This window comes from Ostrinia nubilalis, chromosome 14 (assembly GCF_963855985.1).
Source record: "Ostrinia nubilalis chromosome 14, ilOstNubi1.1, whole genome shotgun sequence".
Lineage (NCBI taxonomy): Eukaryota > Metazoa > Arthropoda > Insecta > Lepidoptera > Crambidae > Ostrinia > Ostrinia nubilalis.
This window is the reverse complement of record NC_087101.1, coordinates 11,251,724-11,267,933: the sequence shown is the minus strand read 5'-3', so window position 1 is coordinate 11,267,933 and position 16,210 is coordinate 11,251,724. Positions and strand designations below refer to the sequence as shown.

The window sequence follows — 16,210 nt, the reverse complement described above, 5'->3', positions numbered from 1 at the left end:
CGTTCCAAATAAAAGGGCCTTTGGTTCCTTTCATGTTTTATGTTCGTGAAAAAGATTCAACACAGATTCGTGGTGTCAACATGGTTCGTATTTATATTCCTTATCTTTACAAACTCATCTCTACAAAGTTCTTTTACACTTTCAACAACTTTTCTCACCACAAATAACTTGTAGTTTCTAGTTTATAACAGTCACTATGTTCCTTATAACATAATCTAAAGGTTTCGCTCAATACACAAAGTGAATACACGTGATTAACTTTTGACAACTTTGAAAGAATGATACTAACACTAAATTAATAAGATTTATTCCCTCAAACCTTACTTTTTAGTAGCCAAAGCTACTAAGTCCCTAAAACCATCCTGGCCCTCTATCTTCGAGTGACATCCGTAGGTCGAATTAATAAAAAGGATTGGGCATAACTTTTTGCAAGTTTTGCGAAATTTGAGCTAAGGCGACCCTAGTTTTATTCAATTTGGGAGGCCGACAATCTGGGCCTTTACTGCTTTGGTTGGTTAACTTGAGAAAATTTTGTACAAAAACCTTATTTTATCCACGTTCACAGGAATACCTTTTGCTCGATATGATTAGGTACCTAGGTACGACAATTTTTATGAATGGTACAATTACCAATTACTTACCACAGGGCAATCCTTAGAAAAAGTTATGTCAAATCACATACTTGGATCTGTGATTACTAGGTACGAACGCGTGCTTACTAAAACAGCAAAATAAGGATTTCGGTTAAGCAACAATTTATTTCAGTATTAAATAAAGAACTAATTAACACTAAATACCTCAAAGCAAACAACTGAAATTTTGGTATCGCTTAAAGTTATCAATTCGTGGTTGTAACAAAACCAGTGAAGTTTATTTTAACCTAAAATCGTCTAATTTGTGTCCAACAGCTTTGAAGATATTTTCCACCGTGCAAGGATTTTCTGAAAGGAATTAGTATTTTAGAAAATAATTGTCATTACATTATAACGTTTAATAAACTAAAAAAAATGCGAAAACAATGGAGCTCAATAATAATAAATTTATTTGTATTAAGTATGCGGTTTTGCAAGGTTTTAGGTATTTATGCCATTTTAACTCATTAGATTTGTCTCATATTTGTTGGTGAAAGTAACAATTATACTTTCACCATTTTAAAGTGAGTCTCTACTTATGACACCTGTGTGTGGAGACTCATTTTAAAAGGATGCCAACGATTGTAATTTCAGCATGTAGATACGAGTAGATAGTAAAAATGCTTACCCATATCAAACCATTCGTCTTTATACCCTGCGTCTAGCCTTGCAGAGCGAACTGCTTCTCGTATGGCGTGTATTATCACTGTTGCTAGACAAAACGCTGGTTCACCAGTAGCTGTAAGAATAGAAGAGAAAAAGAAATAAGTTACAATCCCTTTACTAGTTTAGTCATAATTATTGTTATTATGGTCGTAAGTCCCATAGTAATGTGGCATCTTATTATAATTATGTTGGTGTTTGATTGATGCCCGTTTTCACCATCAATCCCCAATTTTTATGTGACCTCTATGAAAACAAAATGCTTGTTTATGTGTTATCATAGGGGTCACTTAAAAATTAGGGATTGATGGTGAAAACGAGCATGAGTCCTACAAATAGTAGTGTGGAATCATTAATGTATAAATAGAACTAAACTTTTGCGATACGACGTAATCTTTTTATTGACTTTTGGTGTATTTCTCATTTACAAAAATTGAATTATTTTTGAGTTTTCCAGTATTTAATTTGATAAATGCTCGTACACAGTAAAAATATAAAATAATAGGTAACCCTATTGGTAATGCATTTCTCACGTAATTCGCCGATATAAATGTATTCGTACACTTTTACAACGTTACCACAGTTCGGATGCGACCCGGAATAATAATGAACTACTTCCCTAATAAAATGACTATGGTCCCATTGGGTTTGTAAAACGAATCCGAACCGAAGAATAATGAAAAGGAACGAACTTTATAGGATTACGACACCATTTGTAAGTTATTCCTAAGTGCAATGGAAGTATCCATTTCGCACTAAGACTTAAACGATGCAATTCAAAAACTAGGTAACTGTTTTACTACTCTAACGTCTCTTCACACCAGGGAATAACTGACCTTTAGATTGAAGAACTCCAAAATCATTTCTACTATTCCTCTGAAAATATATCCTCAAGTCCGCTGGTATATCTTTAATGCCAGGAGGTTTGTATGTCCAAGTGCGATCGGTTAACAGATCTCCAGAAGAATCGTCATAAACAAGATGTTCTGAAGTCCAATAGCCCAAGCCCATGGCGAAAGAACCTTCTATCTGAGAGAAATAAAAATAAGTCACAATGTGTCTTGATCATGATTAATTTATTACTTGAAAAATGAAAATATCTGCCTTGACATAACTTTTAGGGTCCGGGTCTCAAACTTTAGATAATAGTAGGTATATCATTTATAATAACAAAATTTTCAAGTACGAATGAGTATAGGCAAATGTGTAAAAATACTGACTTGTCCAACATCAATTTCTGGATTCAAACTCCTGCCAGTATCCTCGAGTAAATCGACTCTTTTCACATCTTGGTTTCCAGTCAAAATGTCAATTTCTACTTCCAAAGCGCATACAGCATAAATATCGTATTTTTTTAACTCTCCACCATTATTAAAACAATAAGATTGCTGTAAATTAATGCCCGACTCGTATGCTTTTTGAACTACCTCTTCCCATGATGCATTTGGCATATTTTTCTTGATAGGTTCTAGTGCTTTTGCAATTAATTCACATGCTTTCATTGTAGACAGTGCTATACAGTCACTCCCAATACTACCACCGGTTACCATAGCGTTTGGTGTGATAGTGCTTGAACTAGGTTTAACACTGACTTTTTCAAGAGGCACTCCCAAAACGTAAGCACACACTTGGGCTGCTTTAGTATTAATGCCTTGACCCATTTCTATACCACTGTGTGTAATAGCAACAGTACCATCAGCGTGAAAAATAGAAACTAACGAGTAGAAAGGTCCAAAATACTCTAGTTCATACGTTAGTGGGACCAGCTTCAGTCCTCTCTTTCTCCATCGATTTTGATCATTAAAAGTTTTAATTTCTTCGGTTCTTTCATCAAAGTTGGAAGATTTTTTTAGTTGTTCAATCATATCCGGAATCATTTTGTCTTTTGCATCAATGTTCAATAACCTAACGTCATTTGAATCTTTTTTAACAGTAAAAGCTATTTGTTCCATCATATTTTCTATCATTGCTACACCTTCAGTTGAACCTGTAATAAAAATAAAATGTTTATATAAGAAATTAAGTAAGGCTTTTAAATGCTAAACATTTCCATTAAAAAGCCATACATACATGGGGCTCTACAATATGTTGTTGATGGTGTATCAGTTATGACACTGTTTCCCTCCATGTACCAACTTTTTGAATCATAACCGGCTTTAAAGAATTGTATTAAGATATAAGTCATATTTTCATTGAATGAAATACCGCTATCTGAATACATCACGTTTTTCAAATATTGGATTTTTCCATCGTCATCAACGCCTATCTAAAAAAAGAAATGTAGGTACACTTAAATATCTTTAATTATTATTTGTTGATATTTAAATGTACCTAAGTATTTGTTCATTAATTACCTCATATTTACAATTTGATGATGCACGTTTTCCTACGGATTTCATATTAGTTTCTACAGGTAAAATAAATCTGCACGGTTTCCCTTGAAGATGTGAAACAATTGCAGCAGCACAGGCAATGTGCGTAGCCCGTGTTACCTTTGCACCATAAGCTCCACCTAATCGACGAACGACTACATTTACTCTAAAAATAAATAAAAAATAATAATTAATACGCCTTATTTTATTTCATAATTTACGACGTAAGATTTATGTTTTAAGTAGCCAGCTAGGTATATCATTATAACAAACTTACTTATTTACTGAAATGTTAAGGCATTTAGCAATGGCCACATTAGTTAAATCCAGCCATTGTGTAGCAGCATATACGTCCATTCCATCTTCACTAGGAATGACAACACTAGTTTGAGTTTCCATTTGAAAATGATATTGGGAACCTAACGTAAATTCTCCTTTGATAACATGTTTTACATTTTTCCCGATATTTTCAGGTTGAATAACAATATCTTTATGTATTCTTGCCTCTGAGTCATTGGATTTTAGAACATCTTTAATAGTTATTAGAGGTTTTCTATTGGTCGCTGATTTATATTTTACTTTGACTAGTTCAGCAGCTTTGACTGCTGTTTTTTCTCTTTCGGCAACAATGATAGCAGCAGGTTGACCAAAATATTTAACTTCATTCGTGCATAAAACTTCCTCTACACCAGCTAAAAGTGGAATGATCGGAGGGGTGAAGTTATTTATTCCAGGTATGTCTTTGGCCGAATATAATTTGATGACTCCCGGTAATTTCTGTAATCAGTAAGCGAATTTGTATGTATTCATGGTACAAAAAATTTGATGCCTAGGGTATAATTTTGATAGATGTTATAACGCTTGTGAATATTGAATATTGATTTATACTTACTGACGCCTCTGACATGTCAAATCCTTCAATGATACTTCCAGGTGGAGCGTTGGCTTTTACGAACGCACCAAAAACTTCATTATTTTGCCTTGGAAGGTCATTAGCAAATATGGCCTCTCCACTACACTGTACTAAGCCTTCCATTTTAGGTATTGGTTGATTAACAGGCCAAACGGTTTTATCAGTGTCATATATTTGGGTTCCATGAGACGTAGATCGTTTCATTGCTTCTCCCCCTGATATGTATTTTGGATTTACTTTATCTTTTGGGCATAAGAATAGTATTGCCTGAAAAGATTCAAATTATTTATGTAGTAACTGCTAGGTATGCTTTTATTTTGTTGGAGGGATATTAGGGTCTGATAGCAAATTATTTAAAAGGAAGCCTACAATTTTGAACTCTATCATAATGTGACAAAACTTACTTTATAAAAAAGGGTCACTGCTAACATACGTCTGTAATCAGAAGAAGGCTCCGGTGGAAAGTCTTCAGGAACTACTTCGTCGTAAACCGTCTTCAAAGCTAGTTGTAAAGTTACTTCTTCGTAAAGATCTTTCCCAACTAATATTGCTTCAGTTTTCGAAGCGTGTATAAAAGTTTTGGAAATGTTTCCATAGACTATTCTGGCTCTTTTGACTTTGCTTGAATTAGGTTCACATTGAAATAGGAAACCAGCATTGACGACTGCGTGTGCGTTTTGAGATCTTGGCATAATCTGGAATTTGATGGAATTCATTTATTATGGACGAGTGAAGTAACTTTTAAGACGATAAATCATTATATTTTTAATAAAAATATTACAGAACACGTCTACCTTGAATGTTTTTACAGCACAGTACTGAGAGAGCGGCGGCAAACTTATGGAAAGTATTATCTTCCCTTTCATCTCGCTTGTCAAAAACTCAGGAAAAGTTACCGTTGTTTGTTTTCCATTTCCTTGCGCTATTAAAAGTCAACAAAGGATTTGTCTTCAGAAAACTATTTTACGTTTCCAGCAAATAATATTTTCAGAAGATTTATTGCTTCAAGGTTGTATTTTAAGTAAAGTAGATTGTGTAAATAAATAACTGTTAGGTAAGAAAAATAAGCCTATTATTATTATTCAACCATTTCTCTCAAAAATAACTAAAGAAAAGCGTTTTCAGATCTATAAATAAATAAAGAGATCAAAAATAGGTGTCAAAAGAAACGAGACGACGAGATAATATTAGTTCAGGATAAAGATCAAAGCAAATATCTCAGTTAAAAAGTAGTAAAAGTAAATTACCTATAGTAATCATAGCTCCAACGGTTTCAAATAGCAGAAACAAGTCCGATGGAAACTCATTATTTTGATACTTCAAGTGTAAATTTCCACCGATAGTTCCAATCTGTGAAAAGACAATAATAATCATTACGTAATATTTTTTACCACTGGCAATTTCAAGTCAATGAAACTTAGGATTCTGATAAAGGTTGGGCAATTCATTTAAGATGCTGCGGAAAGACGTTTCTCAGAGATCTTGTTTCCACATTATTTTTGTAATATCTTAGTTATTGGAGACACCACAGACAATGTTATTAATTGCTGCCTTATTATTACTTTATAATTATTTAACTCAGAATTACTTACATTTCGAACCGGCAAATGAGCAACTAAATCCATGTGATCATAAAGCTGTTTCAAATATAAGAAGTCTTGGCTATCAGTAGAAAACTTTATGAACAAATTCATCATGTCTGACAGTGTTATCCCAGCGCCCAGTACAAGATTAACATCAACGTAGTAATCTTTCAGTTCTTTTACATTGAATATGTCTATGACATTCTTCGGGTACTTAGACACGTGGTACACTCCTGAAAATTAAATTTTACTTTCATATTCAAATCTTCCAAGAAGCTACAAAAATGAAGAAACACGTAAAGCTTCGATCATACCGTGGAGCAAAATCTAATCATACTTAGTATTATTATCATACCCTGTCCTGTGTTGCCAGCAATAAGTTTATAATCCCCGTTTTCCATTATTTTGAATATTTCTTCCAATTTGTAAACTTTGTACCATTTGTGAGTCCCACAATCTACCACGATTGTCTCAGCATCTCCTTTAGACAATATGCACCATTCTTCATTACTAATTCCATTTACATCTTTACATTTATGCTTGCAAGATTCTTTGCAGTTGACACCGCATGGTTTCAAAATAGCTAAGTCTTCTAAATCTACAATTTTGTCTAATAACTTCTGATCAGCGTCTTTGGCGAAAGATTTAAATGCATCGGCGATAGGTCGGTAACCGGTGCATCTACAAATATTGCCAGCAAAAGAGTTTTCGATTTCTTCCATTGTCATGTCTTTGCGTTTTGATTCATGTAAGCTGAAAGATGGAAAAACAAAATTGGTACCTATTTAGCATTTATATTCCCAGGATTTTACATGGCATGGTGGTATTTATTATGGTTTATTGTTACTTCTACGGTAATAAACGATAGTGTTTTATACGGATACAGATTTAATGTGTTTACGATGACGTAACCAAGTATGTATGAACATACGTTTAGTGATCGTGGGTAATTTTTTGTTAATCCTCGTAGATTTTGTACACTCACGCTAAATATTAAATACTTATTCAACATAGAACTCATGCAACCTTCTGCTGAAATACTCGTATAATCTGAGTAGAATTCTAGGGCAAGGCTTTTATAATAATAAAAAAATATTATGTTCTACCTGTACATATTCATAATCCATCCAGGCGTGCAGAATCCGCACTGCGTGCCACCAAACTTGGCCAATCTGGTCTGGATGTCATGGTACCCTTCTGTCCTGTTCCCCACCCCCTCCACAGTCGTCACTTCCCAACCGTGGCACGAGAGGACAGAAACAAGGCACTGGAAGCAATGTTGTATTAATTAGGACTTCAATTCAGAGTTTTCCGGAAAGTAATTAGGGCACGGTAAAGAATGCAAACCTTTTTTTGTAAAAATTATATCAGTTTAGTTAAACGTTTAGAATTTTGAGAATTTATTTATGTTGGCAGTACCTAAAAATGTTGCATGACAATCATAATCTGGGAACGTGAGGTGGGAATAGGCCCGTAAAAGAACACAAAATAATCTTAGTCTTTCTAACTTACTTACCTACCATTTTCTCTTAGTAAAAAGTCACAATCGTAATATCTTATAAAAATACGTACCTAAGTAATATTCCTTACGGAAACATACAAATTAAAATTAATTGTTATCCTAACACAAAATATATTAAAACAAAGCGCTATTAGGTAACAATATTTTTTCCCGTATATTAAGGCCTAAAACACACAAAGCCGGAATTGGTGAAATGCCAAGCATAGTTGGTTTTGCGGTCATTTTCTAGATTTAAACTCGGAAAATTTAATAATGTCACTTTTGCTATTTGCGCAAGTCCCATACAATTTTCAACATTATTAAGTGCGTCGCTCTGAATAGTTTCTGCTTTCTGTATGTGAATAACGAAAAGAATAATCCTTTCATGAAAAAAATACTCATTTTGCCCACTAAAGCTAAAAAAGCTTGTACCAAATAATAGGTTTAAATATACTTATTTTTAGGTCTTATAACTATAAATGGTCTAAAAAATCATCATCATAATTTTGTATTGACTGTAGAAGGGATGCGGCTGTCTCCTTAGATTAATAAAACCTAGATGGATAGTCTTCATACAAACGCTTCGTCAAGAGTGAGGCAAAAATCTTATGTCATTAGTGTCAATTTTGTTGGGGAGTGTAGACAGTGAAGGCGATTTTCCCGAAAGTAGGGAAATTTTTAATACGTTTTTAATTATTTTATAACTAACAAAAACAAAACGCATCATGTACTTATTTATTTATTGAATTCAAAGTACCTACCTAATTACAATAAGATAAATCGACTGAAAAGTCTCGATTTCATAAAAAAGGAAGTGTATTTGTACGGCGAACAATTGGGAAATAAATTTTCTTGTTACTGGTATCATTCCCGTATTTAATTTTTGAAAGCCAAATTCAAGCAAAATACGCGTCGAATCGTAGTACTTACTTATGAAATGTAACACTGGTCACTTTCTTTAGTTTTTCTGATGTATTTAGACACCCTTTCACAGCACAAACCGTCTTAATTAATTAAAAGTCGTCGGACGTGTTTACCAATTTTTCACTTTGACAGTTCATGTGACGTTTACGAGTAAGCCATTCTGGCTTACTAAAATCTGCCTCACCTTTCGTGCACTGACTATCTATCTAGGTTTTATTAATCTAAGGCTGTCTCTAATTTCTTGTCAAACGGAAGAAATAGCCAACACGGGGAGTGACACTGACTACTGGTGAGTTTTCTTTTTGTCTCATAGTTGCCTTTTATATTATCTGTGGAAAGTTTGGAAGTGACATTGTTTTTCTCTCGAAACCACACCATACGACAAAAGTAAGTAGAGTCAATGTAACTTACTGAACTCAGAAGATAGATAAGATAATATTGGCCTATTGTGGCCTACACTCTACACGCAGGCCAGACGGGTAGGGGAGATGTGATATTATACGAGTAAGTAACTATGGAGCATGTAGATCGGGAGTGATTTTATTCTACTCTACAGGATCAACGGCAAGTTAGATAAAATACCTTTTTCATAAAGGTTACTACTTTGTTTGTCACCTGTCATCCGCTTTGCAACGGAGGGAAGTCGAACCTTAACTTCGAACTCCTCCTATGTTCTTCTGATTAATTTCGTTGCGGGTCCAATGACAGTTTAACTCTCCCCCGGGAAAAACTTGACCTTCACTGGTTGGGTTTTTATTGGCGGTCAAGCTGTTGATCCCGGCTACACAGTAGTTTTAGTGGTGGGAAAGAGAGGTGGGAATAGTCCCGTTAAAGTCAGATAAAAAATCGTGTAACTTACTGAGTTTACGGCAAAGGTCCTGACTTCATTCGTAGGTGGTAGTGCCGCTCGTACAGCCACGATGCAGATCCCGCAGCCACCTTCGTGGCACATGGCCTTGGTTCCCCGTAGCTCCGCCACATTCCTGATGAACTCGTTTAGGGAAACATCTGGTCCATACTTCCCTGTCACTGTAATTTGATAATAAGTGGCATTCAATTTATAAATGTTATTTTAAAAATCTTACCAAATTATGCTTCAGCCACACCAACGCTTGCAGATCGCCATCGCCGGCGCGATCACTAGGCCAGTCAGGTCGCGCGGACTGTCATGTCATGGGCCTATGATGATCGCGCCGGCGATGGCGATCTGCACGCGTAGGTCTGGTTGAAGCTTTAGAATTATTCTTAAGTAAAAAATATGTAAAGTTCCTTTATGGTACTGTTCCGAAACGGGCTGCATAAAGCAGCTAAGATGGCACATGCAGCGGTTGCATTGTGTTCTTTGAAGTTTTCATACGGATCCATAACTTTCTTGAAAATATTCTAATCCTATCAGTACATCAGGGATAATGTAGGGTTCTAAAGGTGAAATAATTTTTCAACCCGGTCCAGAGTGCTTAGTGTGAGGCCCTCTTAAATAAAGAGGGCTGAGTGTGAGTTTACATCAAACGCGCTTCTTACTAGTGAGGACGTTTGATGTAAACTCACACTCAGCGCATAGGAACCTATCAATGCAAACAAACTATCAAATCTTTCCTCATTAAATCAGTGTAGATTTCTACGTAATATTTCAGTGCCAGCGGCAGCTGCATTGTTCATCCCGCTTCGGAATAGTAGTCTCGCCGTCAATTTGGAAGCTTATTCGTTCGTTTCAGCCAAATGACGTCCACTGCTGGACAAAGGCCTCCCTCAAGGATTTCCACTAAGACCCAGCCTGCGCCGCCCGCATCCAGGCTCTGACCGGCGACGTCGCTTAGCGGGAAGCTTAATATCACTTGCCTTATATATTATGTCACCGTAAAATTGTGAATTCCGTCAGATTATAATCTGACGTAGTTAAATTACAATCTAACCTAACCTAACCCACTGTTAGTTTACAATCTAACGCGTTATATTATAAACTGACAGAGTTCACAATTTCACGTTGACATATACAATATGTAACAAAAACACCGTCCGATCCGAAAGGGTCATAAAGTAGCTTTAACAACATTACCAAAACAAGTATCAAAATTACGTAATTAATAAAAACAATTTTTTTATCGATTTTTAAAGTCAATAAGTTTAGCAATGATTTACCCTACAACGGGGTTTTCAAAAAGCGTTAACACTCTGTCGGCGCGCGGCTTTTTTTAAGACGCTGGGGGTCATGACCTTATGACGTCGCTACGCGTGCCGGCGCATCTCTAACCCCTCCCGCGTACCCTCTACACTGCAGTTCGGATTGCCATGTAAGCTATTTTATTTTTGTAAATTTTGTATTTATTTTTCATGGGTTATTTTTTTTATAATATTTTATGAAAATTATTACACAAATGGAATCTTAACTCGATACCAATTAACACCTTAATGGATCGGACGGTGTTTCCGTTACATATTGTATACTAAATCTTAGGTCAGGTTCTTTAGTTAGAATAATAAATTAATCCAAATAAATAATAATTTTTATTAACGTCAACTCCGAGACTCCTTTGACCTTTTTCGTTATTTATTACTTTGGCCATCCATATGCATATGGCCAATTCCACTCAGTCATCTTAGAAAAAACAAAATGGTTAATTTTATAACGAACAAAAAAGCTTAATATTCTCTCGCACTCACAAATCCACAAACTGGTTTGTGCTCGTCACTCAGATTTGTTCCCTATATTCTGTGTAATAAAGATTCTAATTAATTGTTCCTGTGAGGCGGCTGCCAAAGTACAAAAATAGCTCCAACGTGACCAAACCCATTCGAATGAAATATTACCTTAAGTACGTACTTAAGAGGTACAATGTGGGTTGAAAGGCTTTCTAAGGACTTCGTAATACTCGAACGTAGTCACATGCAGCCACTAAATTGGTCTAGTGCTTAAGCTCTGAGTTAACTCACGCCCGTATTCACAAACGATACTTGCATAAGTAAAACAGAAAATAGAACGCACAGCGTTAAATAGAGCTCTGTGATTAGTTGGTGTGTGACCCTGTGCGTCCACGCGCACTGTGAGACCTCATAGTAATGTTTGTGAATACGGGCGTCACTCAGTGCTTAAGCACTGAGTTAACTCACTCAGTGCTTGAGGTATGGGAGCGGCCACTGAAGGGTATTTTTGAGACGTCAAACGAAGTTTCGTACTTCACATATTATTATGGGGCAGCAAGGTTCTGGAATGGAGGCCACGTACCGGAAAACGCAGCGTGTGACGTCCACCCACAAGGTGGACCGACGACCTGATAAAGGTAGCGGGAAGGCGCTGGATGCAGGCCGCTACCAACCGTGCGATGTGGAAGTCATTGGGGGAGGCCTATGTTCAGCAGTGGACGTCCTGTGGCTGAAATGATGATGATGATGATGATGATATTATTATGCTTTAGATTTGTATGAGATACTGGCTGAGTTAAGCGCTAGACTATAGTTTCAGACTTGTTGTTTATAGTGCGTACCTGAGAATATTAACTTTATTGTTCACGAAGTCCCACTGTTGTAGAAGTTATTCCGCACTTCGTAACTTCTATATCGGAATTTATCGGGTCCTACTCTACTAAACCGTTTCGATTTTGTTTTCGCATAGATTTATCGACTCGACTCATCTCTCTTGCTCAAATCAGCGTCCAAATGTGAGTGCAAGAGATAAACACGTATACGAATTTGTATCGCATAACGAAGTAAGTTTGGTTTATACCGCCGTGAAATTGCGCCTTAATCGATCGTGTGAACTTATAAACTTCGGGTTATGAACTTGCGAACGTATGCTCGGTTGCAAGTAATTATTTTGCCTGTACGTGCATGCTAAGTTAAAATTGAGATTAGTGCGAAGTTCAGCGAATGTTTTCCAAGGTTTTGGCTTTAAGGTTATTTAGGGAAACAAGGTTTTAACTTCGGTAACTGAAGTTGTTATGTTGAACAATTTGCGGGATTAATTTGTTTATTGGAAAGGAATTCAGTTTTATGAGAAAAATACCTGTTTAATGAAAAGTTCATTATGGAAAACCTTGGGAGAGGCCTTTGTCCAGCAGTGGACGCCATTTGCCTGAAATGAACGAACGAATGAAAACATGTGGAAAAGAAAATGTTGTGAATAGAAACTGATTGGTTTCGGAGCATTTATTTATTGTTAGAATCATGTCATAGACAGACAGATAATCATGTAAATACAGGGTGTCCCAAAAAGTAGTGTCAAGCCGAAGCCCAGAGGTAAACATCACTAGGGCTACCGGAATCACCGCGACTTTTGATAGTTTTCGAGTTATGTTTTTTTTTACAACATAATAGGATTTTTTGATTTACACGTGCTATGGATGTTAATACTTCTAAATCAGATAGGCCTAGTATTTATCTAATAATAATAAAAAATCAGGCATGTACCTTATCTATTCGCGACACAGTGAACAAAAAAGTGCCTAAACACAGAAATTTAACTCGAAAACTATCAAAAATCGCGGAACATGCATGGGGGTGATTCGGATAGCCCTAGTGATGTTCTACCTCTGGGCTTCGGCTTGACAATACTTTTTGGAACACCTGTATAATTTATTTATTCAGTGGACAAGAACAATAACAATAACAGTGAGTGATTATAATAATTAAACATACAGCTATGTATGTACAGTTTTAATTGCAGTCTCAAGGATATTTTTTCTAAGCAACCATTAGATTGAGGAATACAGAAAAAAATACTTAAGAGGTGTTGAGGACGAGTTTTTTTTTGTCAATCGCCGTCGATGGCTTTATACTCGTACTTCACTTTAAAAAATATGTTAAGTAACTTAACAATACCTATACCAATAATATTTTTTGCAGTGGATAAGAATTTAGACCCAGACGTAATGGATTCGATCACTGCATGACATTTGTGTGAAGAAAATTTATAAATAGAAATATAAATATGAAAAGATAACTTAAAATACGAAATTTGAATCCATGTAAGAATCCCTAACCGAATAGTTTGAATCATGATTATGATTGAACTTGATCCAACTAAAATGTTTATCGATTTCAATTAACAAAATCGAGTCGGAGACTTCGATAATGGCGATACATTTTAGTGATTTTCTATTTACCAGTTGCTAAGTTCGATCAAATTATTGGAACCGAACATTTATTTGTATCTAGAATTTTTAAATATCCATGTCTGACATCTGTCTGTTAAGAATTACTTTTACAAGACCAATCGATTATAAACAGTATAACTATCTTTCGCCGCGGTTCCACCCTCTTGAATTTTTGTCTGTCACAGAAAAACTTTACCGCGTGGGTCCCTGCAAAATCTGGGATAAAAACTAATTTATGTCCTTTCTACTACCATTACTAACTATTATACATATTTATTTAACTTTATACCAAATTTCATCAAAATCTGTTCTATGGTTTAGGCGTGAATACGTAACAGACAGAGTTACTTTCGCATTTATAATCTTAGTAGGGAAGTAATTTGTTAATTTCCTCTCTCATCTTACAAAGCATGTTATTCTAATTAAATTGATTCCAGCTTTATACAAGTGTCTTTGTTCAAGAACTGTTTATTTGAACAGTCTTTGTACTATGATCCTTACTATGTTGAAACGTTTACAAATATGCTCGATCACACAGCCATTAAATAGCAACCGAACTTAATTAACAACAAACAAAGTTCATGAATACAAATCGAAACACTAAAAGGCAATTTTGTTTATTCTGAGTAAGAACACGAGTGATGCTGCAACATTGCTAAGTTTAAGATCACCACCTAGTACACTTATGAAGCAATAAATGATTATGATTATGATATTTATCTGAGAGTGCCAGAAAGATGAACTTAAATACAGAATATAGGTCTAGCGCTGAATATGGGAACGGCAACAGGATGACATTGATATAATATTAATGACGTGACAGATCATACAAATCTGAAAGAAATCAGAAGTCTCACTGACGTTTGACATCTAACAAACACCCTCCCGTGCCGCTCCCATACTTCTGGCATTGACTCAGTTAAAAGCTATAGTTAATTTGTTTTGACATTTACCATTAAGTATTATAGCCTCACAATTTCCATAAAATTCGTTCACCGTACAGCACTGACTGTAAGCCTAGACGCAGACCACCGATTTTTAGTTGGCCGATAGTTGGGTCGGGCTGTTGTTTAGTATGTAGATTTGGTATCGGCTGATTCTTCATACAAATTAGAATCGGGCCCAACTATCGGTGGTCTGCCCCTAGGCTAATCAAAATAGGCTGGTACGCTAAAATTACAGCCTATTTGGAACTAGTTGCACAAAACGGAGAATAAAATAATTCTGCATATCCTTCTATGTTTTTAACAAAATAAATACAATCCAAACCTAAATAATAAAACTACAAAATATAATAAATTTTCCATTCGACATTAATTTAGAAATAGACGTGTTGTGATGACTTGCAGAATCATTTTCGCTTTTTGTAGTTAAATTGAACTAAACTAACCTTCGAACTGCCGGCCGTTTATCTTGAAGATGATGCTCATTACGTAGCCGTCATTAACTGAACCTGGAACACACGGTTAATTGGTTAGATGAGAAAATAATGATGGAGATAAGATCTGTATGTACGTAAAATTGATGGTGTACTTTATAATATGAGTAAGTATGCAAAAAATCCTTGAGGGAGGCCTTTGTCCAGCAGTGGACGTCTTTCGGCTGAAACGAACGAATGCAAAAAATAATCAAGAGCATGATTTACGAGTACGTTTTGCTATTATTATTAACATTATGAGATGCAGATTGGTATCAACATAACATCATCTTTATTATTAATAATCATTATGAGCTACGAGTAACCTTATGACAAAGATGCACACCAATAATATTAGTTACCTATATCACTCAAAATAAGATTATAAAAATTAATTTTGATGCCACCATATTTTTATAGAACAAGTAATTTATTTTTTAGGAATTTAGGTATCTAGAATATGATTAAAATATAAAATAAATTTAATTGTAATAATACGTTTCTTATTTTTGTACTATTTGCTAACAATTCATTATAAACTTTGTTGTCATTCACATCACTTAAAAAGTTGAAAATGTTACGAAATCTCATACAATGCTTAGAGGTACTTACATCAAGTCCAAGCAGAGATATGAATGAAGCAAATCACCTCTACGTGTCTTTATATACGAAAATAATTGCCGACTCTTAGCTCCAGCGCCTTCGAACACGTGAAGATTATGACGACCCGCACTGATACACCGATCTCGGTTACTTAACCCAGGTCCAGCCGATGTAATAAGTAATGTAAGATTACGTGTAATTAAGCGTCAACAGTGTAGATGGCACTCGAAATTAATACAAAGCAAATTCTGTACTTACGCGATACGACAGCCGATGGATCAGCTCGGTGCCAGCGTTACATCAGTCACATGTAATGCTCGTAGTGGCGTCCACACGTAGAATTCGTGTTACATTTAACGTTGGATTACATTTATTCACATTACCCTCGTCTAGAACCACCTTTTAGAGTTCGTTAATACTTTTGATGTCATTAATCTCGCAAAAGAATTCTTACAAATCTTGATAAAGTTGGTACAAATCTCTCAAAATTATTGTTTCTCTGAACCATGAAT

General features: G+C 35.5%; 1 protein-coding gene across 1 annotated transcript; it reads right to left on the bottom strand.

Moving 5' to 3' along the window:
* Window positions 1-771: 771 nt before the first annotated feature.
* Window positions 772-15,739, bottom strand: LOC135078171 (uncharacterized). The gene is made up of 17 exons (XM_063972753.1): window positions 15,708-15,739; window positions 15,069-15,131; window positions 9,448-9,617; window positions 7,270-7,430; window positions 6,519-6,916; window positions 6,173-6,396; window positions 5,828-5,930; window positions 5,375-5,502; window positions 4,985-5,275; window positions 4,560-4,847; window positions 3,945-4,444; window positions 3,650-3,833; window positions 3,366-3,561; window positions 2,516-3,282; window positions 2,132-2,324; window positions 1,261-1,371; window positions 772-941 (listed from the first exon to the last, which is right to left on the bottom strand). The coding sequence occupies exons 2-17, from the start codon at window positions 15,106-15,108 to the stop codon at window positions 871-873; spliced, it is 3,825 nt and encodes a 1,274-aa protein (XP_063828823.1). The 5' UTR covers window positions 15,109-15,131; window positions 15,708-15,739; the 3' UTR covers window positions 772-870.
* Between the last annotated feature and the right edge of the window lie 471 nt (window positions 15,740-16,210).